Source organism: Dasypus novemcinctus, chromosome 26 (assembly GCF_030445035.2).
Source record: "Dasypus novemcinctus isolate mDasNov1 chromosome 26, mDasNov1.1.hap2, whole genome shotgun sequence".
In the NCBI taxonomy this organism is placed as follows: domain Eukaryota; kingdom Metazoa; phylum Chordata; class Mammalia; order Cingulata; family Dasypodidae; genus Dasypus; species Dasypus novemcinctus.
The window spans coordinates 11,124,874-11,149,132 of record NC_080698.1 but is presented as its reverse complement, the minus strand read 5'-3'; the positions used below and the strand labels follow the sequence as shown (position 1 = coordinate 11,149,132).

The 24,259-nt window shown below is 62.7% G+C and overlaps 1 protein-coding gene across 1 annotated transcript; it reads right to left on the bottom strand.

Moving 5' to 3' along the window:
• Positions 1 to 10,488: 10,488 nt before the first annotated feature.
• LOC101427667 (sodium-coupled neutral amino acid transporter 3) lies at positions 10,489 to 24,259 on the bottom strand. Its single transcript, XM_058288941.2, has 16 exons — positions 24,163 to 24,259; positions 16,832 to 16,956; positions 16,640 to 16,718; positions 16,352 to 16,467; positions 15,803 to 15,876; positions 15,633 to 15,725; positions 15,467 to 15,548; positions 14,485 to 14,567; positions 14,346 to 14,404; positions 14,038 to 14,202; positions 13,882 to 13,961; positions 13,533 to 13,633; positions 13,208 to 13,332; positions 12,982 to 13,126; positions 11,958 to 12,061; positions 10,489 to 11,869 (listed from the first exon to the last, which is right to left on the bottom strand). The coding sequence occupies exons 2-16, from the start codon at positions 16,930 to 16,932 to the stop codon at positions 11,765 to 11,767; spliced, it is 1,512 nt and encodes a 503-aa protein (XP_058144924.1). The 5' UTR covers positions 16,933 to 16,956; positions 24,163 to 24,259; the 3' UTR covers positions 10,489 to 11,764.

Genomic DNA, 24,259 nt, shown 5'->3' with positions numbered 1-24,259 from the left:
GTGGGGGCCTCGGCCACCTCCCCAGCCCAGCAGGAACCCCTCCCCCGAGCTTCCGCGAGTCGGGTGAGGCGGAGGAGGCGTGTCCTCGTCACAAGTTAAGCAACGAACCCGCGAGCTTCAGACTGCGGTTTTCTCAGTCTTAAGGCGGGTTTGTCCCCTTCCCTCTCTAGATTGCAGCAAAACAAAGCAAACGAAGTCGATTGCCACCTCTGCGCTTTGGCCCAGGCTCTATTCCCTCCGCTGAGGTTCATTCCTCAGCTCATCCAAGGCCTATCCAGCCTTCCCTGATCTGCTGGGAGGCGTCCTCCTGCAGGCAGCCATCCTGGACTACAGTCTGGGATGGGGCAGGCAGGGACCCAAGGAAGAGAGAGAGAAACACAGCTGCCAGCGGACTTCTGGAAACAGGAGTTGCCACGATCGTATGACCTGTGCCCTGCAGGCCTGTCCTCCACGGGTGGGAGCCACGACCCCACAGGCTATCCTTCCATGCTCAGTCTCCCACTGGGTGGTAGCCGCAACCCTTTGGCCTATCAACCACCCACCCCAGTGGGGACAGTGGCATTTCTACCTGAACTTTTCAGTCTTTCTGATCCTGCTCTCCAGCAGGAGCCCACAGCCCTGGCCTCAACAGGACATTTGAAGGGGCTGCAGAGAAAGGGGTCCTGGGGGGCCCTAGTTGCCATGTGCCTAGGAGGCCCCAGCCCAGAGACAGAGAAGGTCCTTGAAGTCAGGTGGGGAGCTGCCTATCCATCAGCAGACCCCTGTTCAGAACACCCCACCGCACACACCTTGTTCTAGTTTCCAGTCCTCAGGTTGGCTGTCCCCTCTCTCTGGGGTGCCTGTGTACCCCATCTGAACGGCTCCCTTCTTTGAAGAGCCATCAGCCTTTGACCCTCCATTGGTTTCTCCAGGCTCTCTCCTGCCTGGAGCCAAAGAGCAGGCATGCCTTGTCATGGACATGGCACAAACCTGACAAAAACATATAGTGCCCATCCAGGAGGCATGCCTTAATATAAACCTGGACACAGAGCCACCAGAGACATGCTCTGTACATCCACACATCGGCCCAGTCTCCAACATGCCTCAAATCTACAGAACACACTATAAAAATGGGCACACTGGCCAAGATCACAGCCTGTCCACGCACAGACAAAAACCCCAAAGCGGGCCTCTCCTGCGCCAGCCCCGCCCCGGCCTGAGAGCCGATCCTCACTCCTTTGGCCTCCCCAGTCTGCTCCTAGCAACAGCAGACAGCTCTTGCAGTTGCCGGGCAACGAGGAGAACCTGTCAGCCCCTTGGAGGCCCCGCGCTCTGGAGGTGGGCACGACACAGACCCCAATCGATGGAGATGGAGGCCGGCAGGGCAGCGCCTCCCTCGGCCTCAGGCCAGGCCCTGTTGCTGTGCTGGCCCCCTGGATCTCCCTGCACGCTTCCCACCAGCAGCCACTCCCTTCCAGCCACATGCTCTTCCCAGAGAACCCAGCACCCCCCTCCTTCCCCCCCTCCAGAGGCTCCTTCTGCCTTCATGGGGTTCCCTGAGGATCTGGCTAGGCCTCCACTGGCCACTCCAGTTACATCCCGCTCCAGGGGCGCATCTCCAGCCTGTCCTCTCCGCTGCCTGCCTCCGGTCACCGCTGCGTGGACGCCTCCCCCAGTCCTGACCTGGGTACATTCCTTCCCCACAGCCCTCTCACCAGCCAGAGCCATTCATTCCCCCATCCCCCTACATCCCGGCAGCCCTTTCCCCTCCTCAATTCTACCTTGAACTTGTCACCATTCTCTGTCCCCCACTTTGGGCCTCCAGCCTCCTCCCTGGCTGTGTTTCCCCGCCACGCTCGTCCTCCACGTGGCAGCCGAGGGGAATCCTACTGAAACAAATCACATCACTTTCTTGGTCACCAACCTTCTGCGGTTCCCCAGGGGCTCTGAGGATAAGATAAAGGCCCCCCTCCCCGCCCCCCCCAGCGCACAGCTTTGGACAGTGCAGGAGGTGATAGAGCAAGGACTCTGGGGAGGAGCCAAACCTGCTGGCTGCGTGACTGTGACTTTGAAGAAGTATTGGAACCTCCCTGTGCCTCAGTTTTCGTATCAAAGGGGCCCGTAACAGTAAAACCCACCCACCGCCCAGGCTGAGGTCAGGACTAAGGAGGAAATGGAGATAAGGTGAGTCCTCAGAACACGGCTGGCACGTGGGAAGCCCTCAGCAGGACCGCTGTTGTTACGGTGATTTCTGTAAGGCCGGTAGGGCTGTCCCCACCCACTGGTTCACCCCGTTGTCTCCCGCCACTTGCAATACAGCAGCACTCCAGCCATCTGGTGGCCTGGCGCCCGCCCCTCCCGTCCCCCCTCTCAGTTAATCCCTCCCCCCACCCCTCTTTCGGTCCCCAGCTGTGAGACAGGGCTTTCTGACTCCCATTGTCCTGAAGCTCCCCTTCCCCAGCCCAACGCCACCCACCTGCTGGGGCAACTCCCCCACCCAGGTCCCTGCCTCCAGGTCTCTTGCAGCATAATGCTGCTCCTTCAGGGCGGCAGGTGAATACTTTTCTAATTAAATTAATGAATTATACAAATGAATGAACCCTTCCAGGGCTTCTCGACCCTGAAGGCCGAGAGAAGTGGAAACCACTAAGTCTGCTGGCACTCTAAAAATTATCACTATAGCTGCGTGTGCAGAAAAGGGAAAAACCCATGGTGCCTTGGCAGGGCAGGGAGCCTTCTTGGTGGAGGCAATGTGGGGAGCACTGGTGAAGAAGAGCAGTGAGGAAGGGGATTCCAGGAAGAGGAAGCAGCATGTGCAGAGGGAGGCAGGCTGGACCGAGAGGGTGGACTGGGGAACACCAAGGCTGAGATGGGAGAAAGCCCCTTCCTTTGCAGCTGAGTCAACTGAAGTCCAAAAGAGGCCAGGACCCACCCATAACCACCCACCCAGATTCCTTAATATTCCAGAACTCAGGGGTCCTTCCAGGGGAGGAGTTTTGTGGGGTAGGGTGTGGCTGCTTGCCCAGAGCCTCATGGGCACCAGAGGAGGTGTGACTTGTCCCCATGACTGCCAGCCCAGCACCACCTGGACTAGACTCTAAAGGACAGTGACACAACACCCAGCAGAGCGGAGGGCGGGGCGGCACCCCAGCTGGAATGGAAAAGAGGCAGCTGCCAGCTCACCCCCGGAACAGCCGGGACAGCCTTGGCGCCTGCCACAGGCCACACGGTGGGTCCGAATGGTTCTAAGTTCCTTTTGTGCATCAGCCCTGAGCAAGGTGAGGAATGGAGAGCCCCTCAGAGGACTGTGACCCCCTGCCCCCACCCCCCAGTACACCCCCCATCCCCCAGTCCACAGGTTCCAGGAAGAGGAAGCTGCCAGCACTTCCCCAAAGGCAGTTTCGGACTGGTGTTCCGCGTGCCTCTCCTGCCCAGAGTCTAGGAACAAGCAGTACCCCACAGGATGCCCGAGTCTGGGAGTCTGGCCCCTCCTTCTCCATGGCTCCAAGGTGGTTGGGAGTTCCCAGCCGAGACTCTAACCACCAAATCACAGCCTTGCAGGTAGGTCCTCGGAAGCTTCTACTTTCAGATTAAAGTGGCAAAGAGCTCCCATCTTCTCCGCAGCCCTGAGTAGGGTTCCACCTCCTGATGTCTCCTCTCCGTGTCCCCCTTCCTGCTTTAAGGCTAAGGTGTAGCAGTTCTGAGACAGACGCCAGCGATGATACCGTCCCTACCTGCTCCTGCCGCAACTCTTTCCCCAGATCTCTCTTCCTGGCAGGGGAGTGGCCCCAGGCCTGATGACCTTGGGGTCCAGGGTCCCCTTTTCTGGCCATCCATCCCCCTCACAGTTGTTTTTGGCCTGGGAACTCAAGCCGTAGCACTCCTTGCCTGGACGTTTCTGGAAGGGCAGGGGAGCCCATCTGACATGGGTCGGGGGGACTTGGGGGAAGGCTCACCTGTCCAAGCACTGGTTACTCAGACCAGCTGTGCACCACTATGCTAAGGAGCCGGTGGTGAGCGAGGCAGCCAGGTTCCTGGCCTCGAGGATCAAGCCCACACCCAGCAAGAGAAGAGGGAAACGTACCCTACGGTTTGGGAGGAAATTAACAGGGAGTTGCATACAGGAGGGGATAGTCTGAGAAGGGGACACTCCTATGGTGAGAAGGGGCCAGTCACGTGACAAGCCAGGAGACTACGACAGACAGACACGGGAACAGCAAGTGAAAGAGCCTGGAACAGGAAAGAGCTGGATATTCCAGCCCAGCCAGACCAGCAAGAGCAGGTGGTGGAAAGGGAGCCTCGTGCAGTTGGCAAGTGCCTGACTGTGCAGGCCCTGTGGGCTAAATGAGGATCCTGGACTTCATCCTGTAGCTCCATGTGGCATCACTGGGAGTGGGGAAGGCAGGGAGTTCCCAAGGCCCCAAGAGATGCTATGGTAGGAGTGGTTAAGAGCCTGCAGTAGGCACCAGCATCTCAGAACCAGTGCCCCACCACCACCCCCAGCCCTGCAAATCCAACTGGTGTCAGCTTTTAGGGTGCTACTGGTGTGACCGGGGAGGAACTATCGGGGCCCTGGAAGCAACCGGGGAGGCCTCGGAACCAAGGCCAAGGTCTAAGCCAGGCCTCCTTCCCTGTCCTGGAAGAGCTTATGGTCCAACCTGCCACTGTGCTTGCTGCTGGGCCTGTTGCATACCAAGCCTCCAGAAGTCACATCGCCTGGGAAGGCCAGGGTCCCTGGAGGGCCCAGGGAGTGATAATCAACCTTAGCCCCAGGAGTGATTGCTTTGCTCACGCTGTTGCCTACTCCTCTCTGCCATGCTGTCCAAAGGCTGTGGCTGGTAGCCTCTCCCTCAGCTCGTTAGGGCCTTCATTAGCACTGCTTCCTGGAATTTAATTTAATGAAGGAGCAAAAACAGACCTAATGAAGGTGATGCAATAACAAGTGGGCCCTCGTGCTGCAAAGCAAGGCCTCCAAGGCCCAGCCACCTGGACTTGGGGGCTTCCTGTAAAAGGTAACTGGGAGTGGGGCTGGAGAGATGGGAGGAGAGGGACCTGTTCTGGGGCACTGGGAGGGAAGCTGGTCACTGAACTCTGGGAGCACAGGAGGTGGCATGGGGAGTGGAGACGCCACTCTGCCAGGAAGCAGGAAGCAAATGCTCCAAGGGAAGTCAACTGGATGGAGATAGAGGAACGGGCCTGGTCAGGGGCTCCTTAAGGCTGATGAAAAAAAGCTTCTGAGAAGCCATCAGCCAGGGCAAAGGCCCTGAGGTGGGAACCAGCATGTTCCATCACAGCAATAAGATAGGCTGTGGGCTAGTGCCAGGGGATGGAGGCCCGCAGGGGCCATATCATCAGAATCCTGGGGCAGAGAGGTGTTTAAATTTTTTTCCAAGTATGATGGAAACAATTGGAGGGTTTCAAGGCAAAGTGACATGAACTGATATTTTCAAGTTCCCCCTGGCTGCTTTGAGGGGAATGGACCGTGAAGAACAGGGAGAGGACAGGGAGGCACCTGTATTGCAGGAGGTGGGGGTGGCTCAGGGGAGGAGAGGGACAGACAGGACAATGGGCAGAGCTTTTACTTTCTTGAGCAGAGTTTGGCTGCCCTTTAGCTTCCCCAGTGGACAAACCCGACAAAATCGGTCTCCAAATGGTAAAGGGGATCCAGCCTCTCACCCCGCCCCGCCTCCACGCCCTTGGGCGCCTCTCCTGTAGTACCCCCTTCCCACTGCTTCCCTAGAAAGCCTTCCTGGCCCTGCCCCTGAGCCCCAGAGACCCGAGGGCTCTATTACAACGGGGAAAAGGCGGGGAGGCCCAGGCGCGGCGCCAGGAGTCTGTGCGCAGGGTGCAGGCCACACGACGGCGGGCCCGTCCTTCCGCCCGGTCCCCCGCCCTCAGCCCCTTGCGACGCCGCTTGTTCTCGGTCCCTGCCCACGGCAGCCGCCTCGCACTCCGCACTAGGCCAACCGGCCCCCAATCCCAGCACCCCGCCCCTCCCACGACGGCCTCGGCCCTCCCAGGCCACCTCTGCCTGCCGAAAGCGGAAGCGGCCTCGGGGCGCGCGCCCCGCCTCTTCCGGGGCCTCTCTAGGCCGCAGCGCGGGCTCTCGGTGGCCGCGGGAGGCACGGGATCAGCTTCGCGCGGCAGCGCCGCCACCTGGCGGACAATGAGCGCAGTGCGGCCGGCGCCGGCGGGATCCTCCGCCCGCACCTCCTCCGCTACCCGCGCCCTCTCGCGCTCATCCCGCCACGCTGCCTGCCCTCCTGCCTCTGGTCCTGGCGCCCTCCTCGGCCGAGCTGCCCCTCCGCGGCCGTTGAGGCCCCTCCCCTGTGGGGCACTAGCGTCCTCTCCTGCTTCTCCGTGGCCCCCCGATTGCCTTCGCGCCCCGGGTGACCCAGCCTACTAGCCCCCTTCCTGGCGTATCTGCCCTCGGCCCACCCCTAGAACGACCCCATCATACACTGGTCTTTTTGCTTCCTTCGGGGTCTCCTCGTCTGCTGTCCCCTTTGCTGGGCCCGCCGTTCCAGGACGCCCTCCCGCCCCTCTTCATAAGGGATTAGATGGTGATTTGGATGATTCTCCCCGTGGCCACCTCGCCTGATTCCCGAAAGCCAAGGCTCTGTGGCCATCACTTGCACTTAACTGCGGGTCCGGTGCACGGTTGGGTTTGACCCCAAAGACTGGAAGGATAGGGAGACAGTCTGGATCATATTTAGAGGGTTTTTTTTCTCTTTTGTTTTCTTAGAGGGGCTTTTAGAACATTGATCCAGAGGCTGGGTCTGGGGACCTGGGCCTCCCTCGGTTCTGGGCACTCCTCCAAGGTCAGGCAGCTGGTGGAGGCTTGAGCCGAGCTCACTGAGGACCCACCAGTGGGAAGAAATCAGCAGTGCTGCACTCACCTGCCTGGTGTCCGAGCCCTCCTGACGTCTCTCCACGGTCTTTCCTCGCTCCCCTGCCTTCCTGCCTGCCTTCCTCCCGTGCCGCAGCCGGGAAGCCTTCTTGGAGTGCCTTGGAGCTTCAGAGCTCGGTTGCCTGGCCATTCACTGACATCCCAGGTGGGTGGTGCCCCCCAACTCTGCAGCTCAGATTTTGGCCGTTGACCACCAGGGGGCAGCAGAGGCCGCTTCCGGCGCTCTCTGGGTTGACCGTGGCTGGCTAATCCTGCCCATGACCCAATGCGAGTGGTCGTTTTGCAAACCCATGGGTTTTGCAACCTCGTGTGGAGTTGAAAGCAGTTTGGTTCTCTCAGATTTTCTTCTAGGGACTTTTTGCTACTTTTTCTTTTTAAGTAGCTTTCAGTCGAATACGGCTTCAGGTCGTTTAAGAGAAAGTCGGTTGCTGGGTGACTTTAGACTCGAGGAGTTGGGGCAGGTGTCTGGTGGCGTCTCCTGGGCTGCCTCCTCTCCCCACCCCCTCCCTGCACCTGCTGGATCCTGGACACACAATGTCCCCGGCCGCCAGCCCTACCCAGGCCCTGCCTGGTGCCCAGGCCCTACTGTCTGACTCTACCTACTGCCGTCCCGCTCAGTTCCTCAGGGGCTCCGGCCTCAGCAGTCCTTCACCCACCTCTAAATCACCATCCTAGCAGCTCCTGCCAGTCTCTCACCTCAAGAGCCTCTCTTCTCCCCAGTGCTCCTTCAAAGCCTTTGTTGGCCATTACCACTTCCCTGCCCCTCCCCTTCCCTTAACTTGTCTACACTTGCTTTTCCCAGTCCCATCTCTCCGTCTCTTCTACACACTCCTGGCAGGCTCGCCCCCTGCCCCCACGAAACTGCCCTGATTAGGATTCCAGGGGTCTGTGTCCTGCCCATGCCTTCTCGGCAGTACCTGATGCTTGCTCCGCTTAGCTCCCCTTAGCTCCCCGGTACCCCATTCTCCTGGGTCTCCTTCCCCCTCCTTGTTGCTCCTGCTCGGCTGCTTTGCTGGTTCTGCCTTGTCACTCCCCTCCTGACAGAGGGCTGTTCCAGGGCTCCCCCACCTCTCCAGGACCACGGCGTTACACACCAGCCACTCGCTTGGTCTCTCCATCCTTCCCTATACCCAAACAACCTGGCACCTCTGCCACCTCCACTTTCTAAACAAACCCGGCCTCTCACTCCAGCTCTGCCACTACCTGGCCTGAGCCACCTGACATGATTATGCAGAACGACAACAGAAGCCCCTGGCTATCCTGGGCCCTTCATCCCCCCAGCTCAGTGTCTAGTCTCGGTGCAGCAGCCGGAATGATCCATTGGAAACTTAGGGTGGCTGCCCAATCAGACCTGCCTCCTCTCTATTCAGGACCCGGCATTATCCCTCTTCTCACCCAGAGAAAAACCCGATAGTGGCTGACAATGCCCCATGACCTCCAGTAGCCCCCACCCAGCCCTTCTACCCTCCTCTGCCTCACAGCTCCAGCCAGGCTGTCCTCCACACTGCTTCTCTCTCTCTCTTTTTTAAAAGATTTTTTATTTATTTCTCTTCCCCCTCCCCCTGGTTGTCTGCTCTCTGTGTCTATTCACTGTGTGTTCTTCTTTGTCCACTTGCATTCTTGTCAGTGGCACTGAGAATCTGTGTCTCTTTTTGTTGCGTCATCTTGCTGCATCAGCTCTCTGAGTGTGCAGCGCCATTCCTGGGCAGACTGTGCTTTTTTCGCACTGGGTGGCTCTCCTTGCACGGCGCAGTCCTTGTGCATGGGGCTCCCCTATGCCGGGGACACCCCTGTGTGGCACGGCACTCCTTGCGCACATCAGCACTGCTCATGGGCCAGCTCGCCACGTGGGTCAGGAGGCCCTGGGTTTGAACTCTGGACCTCCCACATGGTAGGCAGACGCTCTATCAGTTGAGCCAAATCCACTTGCCCTCACTGCTTCCTGTATGGACAGATTCCTCTGCTAGAACGTTCAAGATTCAAGTCCCTCTGCAGGCGTCCATGTGGCTCTCTCCCTCTCCAAATCTCTGATCAGACTTTCCTTTCTCTGTGGCAAGGCTCACCCCGACCTGCCGCCTTGCTCCCCACTCTCACGTTCTCTGCTCTCCCTTCCCTGCCCTTTCTACTCCCCCTAGCATTGACCGTCCAATGAACGACAGGACTTGAGGAGTAGGGTTGGTGTGTCTGGGCCGAATCCCACACTTGGACTACAAGTTAAAGGAATGTCTCTGCTTGGTTCACTGCTGCATTTGCCGCTGCTGGAAGGATGCCTGGCACGTGGGAAATCTCAACAAATACTTTGTGAACGAGTGCATCCTATTTCAGACGATGGGCACGTGTGCATGTGCCCGTGAGGAGGGTGCGGCAGGGCAGGTGCGGGCGGGGAAGCCACGGCAGTGATTTTGGCCCTTCTCCTTAGCTTTGCCCATGTCACCTTAGTTTTCTGCAACAAGCAGTCATAAGAAGAGGAAAGGAAAGGTAGAGACCCTTGGCATTAGACCTTCCGGGTGCTCTAGCTTGTCAGTAGTCTAAGCAGAGCAATTTTTTTTTTTCCAAAAAAATTTTGAAAAGCAAAAGGGAGGGAAAAACCTGGGAAAGTCTGCAAAGCATACAAAAATGTTAAATGACGCCCAAAGGCCTGCTGACCCATCCTCAAGGAGACTGCGCGGCTGAGCCTGACAGCCAGGGGTGAAGGATGCTCATTCTCCAACAGTCACGTGGGGACCTGGCTTTTGGATTGTGTGTATTGGCTAAATTGTGACTCCTGCTCTCCCTTCAGGAGGCTGTTGCCCTCCAGACCAGCTGGAGAAAGCCTGGCCGGGCAGGCGGAGCTGGCCTCTCGGGGCTGGGGTTTGTCCCCCAGCCCCCAGCTCAAGAGGCCTGATGCCAGTTCTGACATCTTAAGAAACTCCAGACAGTCCTCCTACTGCTCTGACCTGCAGCCGTCCTTGGATGGAGAGAAAAGACCCCCAGGGGGCCTGCCTGCAAGATGGGTTCTGCCCTTTCTGGCCCCCCCCACTTCCTGGGAGCCAAGAGACTCAGGCAGGGCTATGGCCCATCGGATGGGGCGGGGAGCTGGAGAAGCCCAAAGGGCAGCCTCCTCATGCCAGGACTCCTTGGGCCACAGCCACCTTCAGGTCAGTGTCCAGGCTGTTTCCTGCGGCCACGGGGCCCCTCTGTGGGACCCCAGGCTGGAGCCAGGCGCCTGGGGCTGATGGGATGGAGGCTCAGGAAGGTCCCCTCTGTCCAGCTGGCACCGCCAGGGGCCCAGCAGCCACTGGCTGAGGAAGTTCTTTCTTCAGGGGTTTCCCGAGCTGGCAGGGGCCTTGCAAGCTCAAACTGGATTTTTCCTGTTGCCCTTTCCCCGGCGGCCTGGCCGGGTGCAGGGTCTCTCCTAATGAGGGTTTGGTGCCAGGGTCTGGCAGTCCCATGCCACTGGGTCCCAGGCGGTTCAGGCCTGCCAGCGGCAGCGGGCAGCCTCCCAGTCCCACCAGGCCCGGGGCCCTGGGGCTGTCCCCCCTCCCCGCAGCCCCTGTCCTGCCTTGGACCCTCCTCCCCCACCCCTCTCCGAGCCCCCCACAGGGACTCACTACCCCAGATTTGTTCACAGTGGATTTTACTGTTAATAACAAGATGGGCCCTCCGGGGCACAGGAGCCTCGGGTTTGACAGAGTTGACGTGACAGCCTGGGAGCCAGGCGAGGGGAGCGCAGGGGCCCTTCGCGGGTTTCGGCGGGGCTCGGCGGCACCCAGCTCGTATCCTCTCGAGGCTGCTGGAGATGCACCTCACGTTGCCTCCTTCCGGAGGCCTCTCTCTGTCCCACTTCCTGGGGCCTCATTAATTCCTCTCCACCTCACCCGTGAGAAAGCAGGTCTGTGCTGAGCTTGGCCCAGGCCCAAGGCATTGCTGGTTAGTTTGGGAGGCAGGGGTTGGAGTGGGGTGGGACATTTGCTCTGTCCCCACCCCACCCCCAGAGAAGGGGCCAGGGGACTTCCATCGCCAGCCACGCCCAGGCCCCTACCCCTCCCTTCCAGAGACCCAGGGGTTCTGGAGCCCAAGAATATAAAACACAGCTGGTCTTCTGTATAATATTTATAAAAGGGGGCTGCCAGTCTCTCCGCCCCCCAGGCTGGCCCCTGGGGTCTTTGGCCTCCAGGTGCAGGGACACTCTGGGCCCCAACTTTGCCCTTCTCCTGGCAGTGGAATGTCAACTCTGGCCCAGGGCTCAGGGTGTGGGGGAGTCCCAGCCTCCCCTGGACTGGTGAAGGAATAGTCAGGGGTCCCTCGGGGGAGCCCACACTAGCCCCACCCTCAGCAGATTCTGCTGGCTCCAGCTGTGGGGTGGAGTGTCTCCTCCCGGTACAGGGGATGACAGAAGGGGACATGGGTGTCCAAGGGCCTGAGTCCAAGGGTCGGAAAGGGGCCTAGGGGCCATAAGGAGGGCAGACCCGGAGGCTGGGGGAGATGAGGGCCCCTGGGTGAGGACCCTGGCCCGGCAGGAGGAGGTCTGGCTGGGCTGCAGCTCTGCGCCCCTACAGCGGGGTGACCTCAGGAGGCAGCTGCTGGCCCTCAGTGTGTGCATCCAGGCAGGGGAGGGTAAGGAGCTTGGGCAGGGTCTGAGGTGACAGGAGGGGGCAGGGGCCCAGCTCTGCCCCACCCCAGCTCCGTCTGCCCCCGCAGCTTGAGTGCTCAGGAGAGCGGTGGCCCAAGGCCTTGGTTCTGGCTCCGGAACAAAAGACCTTCTGCAGAGGGGACAAGGGTGTTCACCACGTCCTCGTGCTGGCCCGTGACCGGCCAGCCACTGGATGGGAGCAGGGGCTGGGCGGTCTGGGCAGGGGTGCTAAGACGAGCAGGCAGGGCAGGATGGTGGGTGCTCTAGTGGCTCCCTCTGTGCTGGCCCGTCCCCGAGACCCAGTCAATGATGATGAAGCTCAAGCTCATGGTCATCAGCAAGAGGCCAAGCATGGCGAAGCAAAGGGCCTGAGGGGTCAGAGGTCAGGGTCAGATGTGAGGTCAGGGCAGCCCCCTCAGCCCCACACCAGCCCACCAGCTTCCAGTCCCCGCGCACCAGGATTTTGGGGGTGGACCGTCCAGGCTCCTTCTCGGTGGGCACAATGCGGAAGTAGAAGATGCCAGGGAAGATGAAGATGAGGCATGGGGCGGATGTGGCACCTGCAAAGAACGAGGTATGGCCTCCGCTCGTTAATGCCCACCTATCGGGGGGAGCCTTCAGTGAGAGCAATTGTCCCGTGCTGCGAGAGGCTCACCAGGCTCCCAGAGCCTAGGGGAGTTCCTACCTCGGTTTGATTCTGGAAACCTCCCCCAGCCCTCCCCTTATTCTTTATCCACCAAAATGGAAAGCTGGTGCCCTTGGTTTCAAAAGAACCTAGCAGTGAATGAAACCAGGAAAGAGGAAAGCAAGCAAAGCCAAGAGATGGTGAGAGAGGGAGCCTTGATACTGTTTGGCTCCTGGATACAACTATTCCTGAAGGCTTTCATTCATCTCGAGGTGGATTTCAGACACTTAGAATCAAGAGTCCTGGACATGATCTCCGGGGTACTCAGTCCCCAGGTCTGGGTTAGTCTCTACAGAGTTGAGTTGGGGAATCAGTCCCTAATATCAGGCCAGTGCAAAGATGTCTCATCATCATCTTATCTTCCAGCGCAGAACCCCAGCTGGGACAGGGCAGTGGGCAGAGGGTCAGACCTGGAATCTGATGGTCCTGCCTCTGCATCAAGGCTCCCACCTTGCCAGCTGTGTGGCCGGGCTGCTCCTTTCATTACCCTGAGCCTCAGTTTCCCCATATGTGAAGTGGGGACAAGCCCTAATGACAAGCCGTGTGGAGGCCCCTGACCCCCAGGCTGTACCCCATCTCCCAGCAGGGGACTGGCCTAGCCCTGACTCTGGTTCTGAGCCGTCCGAAGGGATTAGTATAGAAGGACGAAAGCTCAGACAAGAGACTGAGCTGCACACACGGACAGCAGCCATCACTTAAATGTAGGTGTGAACTCGGGAGTTTGTCAGAACTGGCAGAAGAGAAATTCTCTGGGGCAAAACCCACCCTCCACACCTAGCAGGGCCAGACCCTTACCGATGACCCCGAAGATGCCCAGGATGTTGGGGGCGAAGATGACCAACAGGTTAATACAAACGAGCAGGGTGACAGCAATGAGCACGTGCCGTGGCCAGCTGAACTCCTGGTTCTGGAACAGTATCTGCTGGATGGCACGGCGCACCTGGGGGTGGCAGAGGGAGCCGTCAGCCGTGGCCCCCCCGGCCCCACCCCCAGCACCCCCACCGCCTGCCCACCAGCTCACCGGGAACAGAACGATGGGCACCGTGAGCGTGACAGCCGTCAGCACGGCCACGCGCACACACAGGATCAGCACGTCGAAGGGGTCCACCCTGATGTAGGTGTGCAGCAGCTCCGACTCCACCCCACCTGCGGCGGGCGGGCAGGGGGGCGATCGGCGGGCAGCCCGGGAGGGAGGGGGGTTTGAGCTGCCGCCGCGCCCCGTGCTGGATGACACCCCCACCGCGGCAGGACCAGGCCCTGCCCGCCTAAGGAGACCCGCGGTGTGTGGGGCGCCGAGGCCGCCCCCATCCCTGCCCACCCCCTGACCCCCCCAGATCCAGCCGTACCGTAGAAGGTGAGGTAGCCGAAGAGGGCGGCCAGGAAGTACATGGCGTACATGACGGCGATGGACAGGTTGGAGATGTGCTGCATCTTCCGCTTCGAGGGGCTGTGGGACAGCGGGGGTGTGGGGAGGTGGGGGTGCCGTGCCAAGCTGGGCCACGCTGGGAGACCCCCCACGTGCTCAGGGCTTCTCTGGCACCCCACCCTCGCCATCCCAATCCCGAGGGAGCCTCCTTGCTACCAGACCACCCCCCCACGGCAATCCGTGGCCCCCAGCACTCCCCTCCCCACCCCCCAGGGCCACATCCGCTCTCTCCAAGCCAGCCCAGGAGGGCCCCCCCAGCCGACACCTACTCTCTGAGCTCTGTGTAGATGGGCAGCACCTCCGGGTGGCAAACGAAGGCGAAGGCCATGATGGGGATGGTGTACGCCGTCTGGGGGACACGGGGCCTGGGTCAGGGCAGTCCCCGCCACTCCCCCGGCTCGCGGCCCCCCCCGGCACCCCCGCACCTGGGTGTTGAGCATGAAGTAGCTTGGCGTGCAGAAGGCGGCGGCCTCGGCGTCCACCGGCAGCTGCGCCTCCCCTCTGACCACCTCTGCGTGGCTGGAGTTGCCGGTGACGTTGGTGAAGTTGGGGGGCAACGGGCAGGGCACTTGGAACTTTTTGTAGATGACCTGCGCGGGGACGAGGGTGTCAGGGTCCGGGCCACCTGCGGGGCCACCACGGGGCTGCACTGAGACCAGGGCTGGAGGCGCTGCCCTCCCCCCGACTCAGGTTCCCCGGGGAGCCCCCCCCCACCATGCAGGAGGGGACTCACGGCAATTAGGAAGAACACCATGCAGCTGAGAGAGAAGCCGCTGGAGTAGCCCAGGTAGCCTGCAAGGCGGAGGGGGCTGTGAGGCTGGGGCCCGCCCGCGCGCCCTTCCGCCTGCCCCCCCCGGCTCCGCAGTGCTCACCCAGCTGCCGCATCAGTGCCAGGGGCAGGATGATGCTGACAGAGACCAGGACAACCAGGTAGTTCCCGTTCATGTACCAGTCCCTGGAGGGGAGGGGGGGCGGGATCAGAGCCCACCGCACCGGGCTGGCGCTCCTGTCGCCCGGGTCGGCACTGCATGCGCTCTGAGCACTTGTCCCCAGCTCCGGGGTCTCCCTTCCCCATCTGGACCCGGGCACAGGCCCGGCACCCTCCTCCCGGGGCGTGAGCCACTGTTCTTCTCAGAACACACGGGGTCTGTGCCTGGCAGCCCCCGGGGCTGCGGGAGGGGAGGTGGGGGGACAAAGGGAGCTGGCTCTGGACAGGGGCCATGGCCAGGGTGGTCTCAAGTCCCTCTGGCGTTTGCGTCGTGCATGGCCAGCCTCACCCGAGCATGGGCATAGGACACAGGTGGCTAAGGGACAAGGGACAAGGTCCCGCTTCAAGGGCCAGCGCCTTGGGGAAGGTCCCCAGGGCCCAGGGTGGAATTGCGGCTCCCTCCGTCCCCCAGCCCTGCAGCCCCTCTGCTGGCTGGTCTCCCCCCTGCCCCACCCACGAGCACGGCCGGAGCTCAGTTAGTGCTGTCTAAAGTCACCGGCCCCTGGGACATCCTGGGCTTAATCTCTTGGGGTGGGGGTGGGGTAACCCCCGAGCCAGGGTCAGGAATAGCAGGTGCTTAGAGCTAAGCCCGGCGCTCTCATCCCCGCTCGGGCTCTCTGGGGGGACCAGCTTCCCCATCCCACCCCACCCGCAAGTGTCCCCCATCCCAGGGGGTTCTGCAGATGGTTTCCAGCCATACGTGGGCTGAGGCTGGCTCTGCAGGCCGCTCCTTGCCCCCTCTACCTATCACGCGCTTGTCTGCTCTGTCTCGTCTCTCCCACCAGCCCAGCCTGGGCCCCAGGGCCAGTGGGTGAGTGTGGGCAGTGGGCCAGGGCCTCCGCTGGCCCCACCACCCCGGGGCTCACGAGGTTTTCTCCTCCAGGTTCAGGAAGGTCTGTATGACAAGGGGTAGCTCCGACTTGATGATGTACAGGTAGCTGGACATGGCTGGAGGGAGAGGGGTGGGCAGGCCCTGGGGTCAGCCGGCCCCGGCAGCCAGGGGACTCGCCCACCGCCCACCACCAGCCTCACCTCCGATGTTCTGCAGGGTGATGGCCAGGGCCGCTGCCAGCTTCCCCGGGGTCCCAAAGGCACGGTAGCCCAGCTGCTCGTAGGCACGGATGCCTGCCGGGACAAGGTGTCAGGGCAGTCGGGGTGCCCCCCCCAGCCTTCCCCCTGCTGCACGCCTGCTGGAGGCTCACCCACGACCCCCGAGGACTTGAGCAGCAGGTGGATGGAGTAGCTGGAGAGCAGGGCAACGGCCGTCAACAGGAACCTGGGGAGGGTGGGCAGAAATAGTGACCCCGGGTGTCTGGACCCCCACCGGGGGCGGCTGCCAGCACCCCAGCAGGGGCCCTCTGAGCACCTCCTCCCCTGGTATGTCCTCGGGATAAGCACTCTCCATTCGGGCTGCGTGGAAGAGCCCCACGTGGAGACACGTGTGCCCACACAAGACCCGCCTGGGGGAGTTTAGCCGAAATGTGTGGATGTGGCGGCAGGACAGACTCAGGCTGGCAAGGCCGGCCTGGCCCGTGACCTCCGTGGGGTCACTCGGCAGCGAGGCAGGAGGTATATTTGTCCGGCCTTGGTTGTTTTTGTAGCTGAGGTTTGGGCTGAGTATAAGAAAGACCCACTTCAGCCTGGACCTGCGGACAGGGGGTTGGCAGGTCCTGGGAGGTCCTGCTTAGTGGCTTGCTTAGAGCTCCCGGCCCCTGAGTCTGTCTTCCAGAAGATTTCCTGAGCGCACTCACAGGAAGAGGACGATGCCCGTGTTGGCCATGCCATAGGCCAGCCCCAGGATGCCGCTGCCCATGATGGCGTTGCTGAGATTGAACACCGACATCCCAAATGACGTCTTCCCCTCGAACTGCAGGCACCAGGGCGACACAGGGAGGCAGGGGTGCTGGGGTCAGCCGGGGCATCGGAGAGCCCCCCCTGCTGTCCCCCGCCTCCCACAGCCTCCCCCGAGCGCCTCCGCACCCAAGCTGCCAACGGCCCCCCCCCCCGGTCCCCCCCACCCCGGTGCCGCGCCGGCTCACGTCGGTGAAGTGTGGCTCCTTGCCGGGGTTCTTCTGCAGGAATCCCTCGCCCTCGCAGCTCCGTCCGGGGCCCACGACCCTGCAGGCACAGGCCGGAGCGGGCGGCTCAGCAGCAGCCCCCCCCCAGCTCTCTCCCCTTGGCCTGCCTGCCCCGCCCTGCGCTGAGCCCAGCTGGGCCCCCCCTCCACTTACCTGGGGTTGCCCGCCATGGGGGTGGCAGCTGGGAACAGCCCCTCCAAGTGTTTGCCATTGGGCACCAGCTCCACCATCTCTGTTTGCAGAGGCGCCTCCATGGCTGGACACCAAGAGTCAGGAGCCTGCGGGGCGGGCGGCGCCTCTGGTCAGCGCCCCTCCTCGGGCACCCTCCCAGCCTTCCGCACGAAGTCCACAGCCACAGCCCCCCTCGCCAGCGTCCTGGGCAGCCCCGTCTCAGGGCGGGCTTGGACACCTGGGTCCCCAGGCCAGCACAGCTCGACACCGCAGCCAGGGTGGGCTCCCCCACGGCAGCCCAGCCAGACTCTGGGGAGTCTCGGGTCACCCGGCCGACCCTGACCTCACAGACGGGGGAAACCGAGTTCAGAGTGCAGCGGTGCCAGGATTCCTGGCTGCTGAGTCCCAGGCCCGCAGAGCCCACTCGAGATGGGCCCGGGGCCGACGCCCCCTCCCCGACACGGGTCCTGGGAGACGGTTTCCTGCGCTGGCTCTGCGTGCCAGGGGCCTCCTGGCCAACCTAGAATGGCACTGCCCCACAGCTAGAGGCCTCGGGAGAGGGTGAGGGCTGCGGGCCCTGTTCCCAGACGCCCGGCGGGCACTGCTGGCCGCCAGAACAAAGAGCCTTCTGTGGGCTGAGGGCTGGCGCTGGGATCGGCAGGCGCAGCGGCCACCCCCCCGGAGCCAGGAGGCCTGTGGCGGTGCTGGTGACTGGACACCTGGGCCCTTCCCGCCTGGCTGTGAAAGGCCCCTGGGGAGCCTTCCAGGAAATGGGTGTTCTGGGCCCATCCCTAGAACAGGGCTCGGCCTCCCCGCAGCCTCAGGGCCGTAGTCTCAGTCCAGCCTTGCAACCCCTGCCAAGAGCACCCCATTGTCCAGGGGTGGGCCTTCTGAGCAGACCCCCGGTTTCCTGGAGCCCCAGGCAAGGAGGTCAGGGCCTTGGCCAGCTGGCGAGGGGCCTGGTCGCCAGGTCACGCCCCCTGCCCTGCTCTCAGGGCGTGGCTCTGCTGGGGCTCTAAGGACCCGGCTGCACCCGCCACACACACGCACACATGGCCTGGAAACACCTCCCTGGCCCCTCTTCCATCTCTGGGGCTGGGTGCCGCCTATTGCCCAGAAGGTGCCTGGGCTGGTGCCCCAGGCCCTGTGAGGACATCCTGAAGGCCAGACCTGCCAGCAGGAGAGCCGAGGCCAGCGGGGAGACCAGGCAGGGGGCAGTCTCCTGAGGCCTCTGGGGAGCCCCAGACCCTGCCCTGTGACCCCCACCCCTACGCCAGAGCCTGATGAGCTCAGGTCTGCTCTTGAATCTGGAACCCCGGGTGCTCAAACTTAGCACTAGGGGCCTGGGGTGGGTGGCGGAGCTGGGCCACCCTGTCCCAGGCCCCAGTGTCCTCAGGCAACAGCCACACAATACAGGCAAGAACCCCCCACACACACCCTGACGGCCCCAGGTTTCTTAGCCTGGGACCCCACACCTGGCGTCCTTGGTCCCTGTCAACCTGCCTTCCTCCTCTGATGCCTCCAGCGTCCCGCTGTGCTCAGGACCGTGACGCTAGCCTCTCTTCTTGGGCCCTCTCCCTCTAGATCGGGGCTCCCGAGGTCAGCTGTCCTCACGCCCCTGCCCTGAAGCTTGCCATCAGCACCCCTCCGAGGATCCCGCCTGGGTGAGGAGGTGCTGGCGCCTGGGCTCCAGAGTCGGGCTGGCACGGCCCTGGGCTGCCCTCGCCTGGCCCCCTGCTCTGGGCAGGCTGGGACAGGCCCTCGCGCGTGCTGACTCGGCAGGCTGGACAAAGCCCCCTTCTCTGCCTTAATATTCTTTCCTAGCTGCCGGGCACTGGCTCTGGGGAGACGACAGCCCATGGCAGGGGCTGCTGGCAGGTGCCAAAAGTCCCGGTGGCTGTTGCTCCCTCCTGACCAGTCACGGCCGGGCCTTGGGCTGGCCTGAGACCCTAGAGAGTGGTGTCTGGAAAGGACGAGATCCCCAAACACACCTTCCACCCTCTAGCTCCTGCTGCAACTGAGTGTGAGTCACATGGTGGTGGGACACAGGAAAGGGGAAAGCGGGAAGCCGACGTGGCTCAACTGATAGAGCGTCTGCCTACCATATGGAGGGTCCAGGGTTCGATCCCCAGCGCCTCCTGACCCATGCCGTGCCAAGGAGTGCCGTGCCATGTAGAGGTGCCCCCCGCGTAGGGGTGCCCCCCGCACAAGGAGTGCGCCCCGTAAGGAGAGCTGCCCCGTGTGAAAAAAGCGCAGCCCACCCAGGAGTGGCGACGCACACATGGAGCAAGATGATGCAACCAAAAAAGAGACGCAGTTTCCCAATGTCATGGGGTAATGCAAGCGGACGCAGAAGAACACACATAGCAAAGGGACAGAGAGCAGACAACAGGGGTGGGGAAGGGGAGAGAAATAAATAAATCTTTTTTAAAAAAAAAGGGGAAAGGGAAGAGTCAAGGAAGGCTTCCTGGAGGAGGAGGTGATGGAGCCCATGCTGAAATTCCAGGAGGAACCCCTGAGGTGTGGAAATGGAAAAGAGCCCTGCGGGCTGAGGGGGCACGGCACGGGCCAAGGCCCTGGGTTGTGGTAGACGTAGACGGCATTTGTGAGAGTGGAGCGAGGGTTTCACAGTCACAGACAAGCTGATGGGGCTTGAAGTCCAGGTGAAGAGAGCCTGTGCTCCAGTCTAGGCCAGGGCCGGGGCTGGAGGGTCCGAGGTGGGGGGTAAGGGCTCTGACCTGGCATGCGGGCCCCCAGCCCCTCCCTGCCCCCCCCTCAGGCCTGCCCCCTCCCGGGCTCCCTTGAACCAGGGACCAGGTAGGCTCAGAGGAGGGATCCTGCACAAGGAAAGCTGCTGGCGGGTCCTGACCCACTGTGGGGCAAGCGGGAGGGCCACCCTGACTCAGAGGCCTGTGACACCAGGAGTTCTCCCTCTGGACCTCGGTGTCCCCTGTCCTCCCAGGATCCCATGAGGCTTGGCCAAAGCAAGGCGTGCGGTGAGGAGCATCTCCGTGGCCTTTACTTCCAGAGTGGGCCACCGGGGCCCAGAGAGGGGCCAGGCACGGGCCCGAGAGAGCACTGCCACCCTGGGGGAGGGTCATCAGAACGGAACCTGTCACAGGCCTGGCAGTGGAGGCCCGGGCAGGAAATCGATAGCCCAGGTCACTGCCCGGGGTCTGTTTGCTCTGCTGGGAGATAAGGGCCAGGAAGGGCCCAGGAGCCAGAGGAAAGGCGCAGCGGGTGACGCCTGCCCACGCAGGCATCACAGGGTGCGAACGCATCAGGCACACCTTGGCAGGTGTTGGGTTTGGCTAATTAAAGCTCTCGGGGCCCAGGAATCCAGGCCAGCACGGGGCCGAGGCTGGCATCAGCACGCCTCTGCCCGCGGCCCCGAGCCGTGACTTCCTCCCGGTGCTCGGGATGCCAGGGGTCTGCAGCGGTGGCCGGGTCCCAGGGAGGCAGCCACACTGTCCCTCTGTTGTTCCTGTGGCCACGCGTGCTGGGGGGACACAGACCCCACAGAGCTTGCTGCCATGCCCGCCCCCCGGCTTCCTGTGCCTGGGCAGCCCTGCCCTCAGCCCAGACTTCAGGGGGAAGGGCAGCTGGTCTGACTTGAGGGGCCACTATGGCAATCTCTGTGGGCTCATGGGTGGGGGGTGCCCCCAGTTCTAGCACTGCCCAGCCTGACACCCATCTAGACAGCTGCTCCTCTACCCACCTGCTTCCCCGGGCCTCAAAGAGAGGGCACCTGCACCCAGGACGTGCCACCAGTCAATGGAGAAACCTGCTTTCATCGAGACATTTGAATTGCACTCAGGGCACAGCCACAGGGATTGGTGGGGACCTGGTGGCTGAGGCCAGGGATCTGGGGATCGAGCCTGCGGGAGGGCAGGGAGGGGGTTCAGAACAAGGGAGGGTACTAAAAGATGTCCCTCACTTGGACCCCAGTAGCTCCTGCTCCCCTTCCTAGCAGCCCCCATCGTCAATCCCGAGGGAGTGGCTGGTACTGGGCCGCGGCTGAGGGTGGCATGTGGGAGGGGACCCGCAACCCAGGGGAAGGTAGATGGCCCAGAGATTGGGTGTGTGGGTTACCCCACCCACCAGCTCGCTTGCCCTGCGTTATGAGGTCTGTGCCTCTGTGTTCGAGGCATCCAGAGGTGTCCACGAGGATCCGAGAGACCCGGCCGGGACAGGAAGGTGACCTTTTCCATTTTCTAGATCCCGATGGGAAACTGAGATGTGGGCCTAGCCGCAGCCGCAGAGGCTTCCCCTCCGGCACAGCCCTGCACCCTCAGGCTGCCCCTATTATATGGCTGCAACCTCTTGGCCTGAATCTGTGCCAGGGCGAGCAGCAGCTCCTTCCCCACTGCCCTCCTGCTAAGAGGGACGTGCAGCCCAAGGCCCAGCTGAGGCAAAGGACAGGACATCACGTGCCTGTGGCCCCCCGAGGGCAGGGGAGACCCCGCGCCAGCTAACCCGTCCTCTTCCCCGCTGACCCGGAATCCCCTGGAGGCGGCCAAATATTTGGACAGCCGGACTCCTTACCCCAAAGAAAGCTGGAGCAGGGGCCTGCGCAGCTCCGACTCCCTGGAGACCCCCGTTGGGCTAAAGCAAGGGCAGCCTGGAAGAGGGGTGCCCTCTACCGTCAGGAGGAAGCAGAGAGGCAACAGGAAGGAAAAGGGATGGATGGGGGAGAACACCTGTGCATTAGCTACATGCGACCACGGACACCGATCCAGACGGACAGAGAAGCACAGAGAGGTCGAGAAACACAGGTGAATAGAGAGGGACGCAGAGAAAAGCACAGAAGTAGAACTCACATGTAGAGAGGTGGGTAGGAATTCACAGGGAGACAGAGTCAACCCGCGAGGGGAAAGACAGAACGAGCTGGTCCAGGGACAGCCAGATGGAGACAGGGACAGCCAGACAGCCAAGAGAGAGAGAACCCCGGAAGGAGCAAGGGGAGGGAGCCCGAAGGTTCCAGCGAGGAGGCAGCAGGCCCAGTGGGCATGCAGGGATGGCCAGGTGGGAGCCCAGAGGAGCCCACGGGAAGTGCCACCGTGCTCGCATCTCCCCACCAGCCAGGGGCAGGGACATCCAGAAGGTGGGGCTGAGCCTACTAGGGCCACAGGGCCAGGCTGGAAGCTCAGAGTCCCCCGGTTCAGTGCCCCTGACTTGTCCACTCGCACGATCAGAAAAATATAAAGAAATGACGGTCACTTGGGGTGACCCCCCCCCCTCAGTGGTGACGCACGTGTGCAGACGTGCTGGCTGAGGGGCTGTGTACAGGACGTAGCCTGCAGAGCGGAAATTCAAAACCAAGCCACCCCAGGTTGCCGGCCGGAAAGCCCCTCCTGCCCAGCAGCTGGTCCTTCCCTTCGGCCCCCAGGAGCCCTGCCCGGTCCTCCGCAGCTCCCCCATCCAGGGTCAAAGGATCAAAGGCCCACCAGCCGGATTCAAAGGCCCACCCTTCACCACCAGGCCGAGCGTGCCCAGGGCACACTGTACGTGCTCATTTAAAGACGGCAAGCCCCTTACTCACCTCACCTGCTTCAAGTAGGGCCTGGCCCCTGGCCTGTCTGCCCTAGAACATCTCCCCCCCCGGGTTCCCACCCTACCACGGCAAAGACCACACAGGTCACCCCAGCTCCCCTGCCTGCGATCTACCACCTCCCCAAAACGTGTTTCCCCTCAACTGACTGCCTGTCCCCCCACCCAGCCTGGACTTCTGAGACAGGCCCAGTTCAGCTCTGGATCCTTCCCTGACTTAGTTGCGAGATCATGAACTACCCAGGCTGCCCAGCTGTGCCTCAGTTTCTCCATCTTCCCAGGGCTTCAAGGCTACCTGGAGCAGGTGCAAGGACAGGAGCACCCAACTCTCATGATCTGACCACCTGGGAGAGAGGGGCGCGGGGGGTGGTGATGTGGGCCCTGAGAACCAGCACTCGGCAGAGGGTGCTTGTGGGAGCAGCGCAGGCCAAGGGCAGCCTGGGACAGACCCCGGCGCTCCCCAGGGACACGGCACCTGGTCCCAATCCTAAGGAGTCAGAGACTCCCCTTCCTGATTCCAGTCGCTCCAACCCCCCTCCTCCATCCCTGGTCCCCCCACCCCTGCACTTGCAGGAAGCCCACCTTGGCTGTGCTGAACCCCCGCCCCATTGGAAGTGTTTCCTGATCCCACTAGCTTTCTTTGCCCCAGACAAGAGCCTCCCAGGGATTTGCTTCCTCCCCACAAAGAACTGAGCCCCGCCCCCGCCAGGCCATGCACTGAAGAGGAAGGGGTGGGAGGTAGAAGCACCCCTTCCCGGGCAGCACAGGGCTGCAGAAAGCCCTGGAAGGTAGGACAGGTCTGGCAGGCTGATGGGTGTGGCTGGGGGACAGGATCCCCCAAGATATCCCTAGGGTGCAAGGGCCTTTGATCTAGCTCTCCTCAGACCTGTCCCCCCCCCTGCCGGAGCCCATACTTGGGCTCCTGACTCAGTTCACCCCGGGGTAGAGGATGGATCCCCACGGGCCTCCCCCACCCCGGTGTAAACAAATGCACGCATTCTCTGGCCAATCGGAGGGGCCAAGCGGGTGGGGGCGGGCTCATGCAAACAAGGTCCTTGTCCCTGCCCCCAGCTACCCCGGCAGGCTTATACCCCTGCCCGGGCGCTGCGCGGGGAGGGGGGCACAGCGGCACCCTGCGGGCAGGTCGAGGAGCCACGCGCGCCCTGTGCCCGCTGGCCCCGCTGCAGATGGCACGGCCTCTGGGACCAGCATGTGCCCCACGGCCCTTCCGGTGGCTCGGCCCGATGTGCCCTCGAGCCCCTGCCCAACTCGCCGGGATAAATATACCCGGATTCCCGGCGTGCCACCGGCCGGCTCTGCTGTCAGGCGCCCGTCGGGCCAGCGCTCCAGAGGCGGCCGGCAGCCCCTCCTGGGTGCCCCTCCGGGTCCCTCCCTAGCCCGTCCCCGCGGACCCCGACCTGGGGAGCCTGTCGAGTACCGCCCCGCATCCCCAACAAGGCATTCTGGTGGCCCCAGGCTAAGGTGCCACCGACCTCCCGCTGCTGTCCCCCCTCTCAAGGCCGAGAGGCCCCAAGGCGGCGGGACGCCCCTCCTCGGGCCCGGCCCAAGCCGGGAGCTGGGACCCGCCTGCGGGGTCCTGGCCCGGCGCGCGCGGGGCTCCGGCTGGTCGCAGCCCGGGGTGCGCGTCCGGGTCGGCGCCGGCCAGGGGAGCCGCCCAGAGCCCGGCCACGGCCCGGCCGGGACACCGCGGGGCTCGTCGCGCCCAGCGCCCTGGGCCGGCGGCCCGGCGCCCCCGGCGGTACCTGGCTGGCGGGAGGGGCTCGCGGCGGTCCGCTCGGCTCGCGGCTGATCGCAGGCTGCGACGCGGCGGCCGCGGCGGGGGATGAAGGGCGCCCGGCC

Coding starts and splice junctions, on each gene's coding strand:
- LOC101427667 (XM_058288941.2), bottom strand. CDS start 16,932: ATGGAGGCGCCTCTGCAAACAGAGATGGTGGAGCTGGTGCCCAATGGC. Junction 14,568..15,466: donor AACCTGGAGGAGAAAACCTC/GTGAGCCCCGGG, acceptor CCTCCCCTCCAG/GGACTGGTACATGAACGGGA. Junction 14,405..14,484: donor GGCACTGATGCGGCAGCTGG/GTGAGCACTGCG, acceptor TCCGCCTTGCAG/GCTACCTGGGCTACTCCAGC.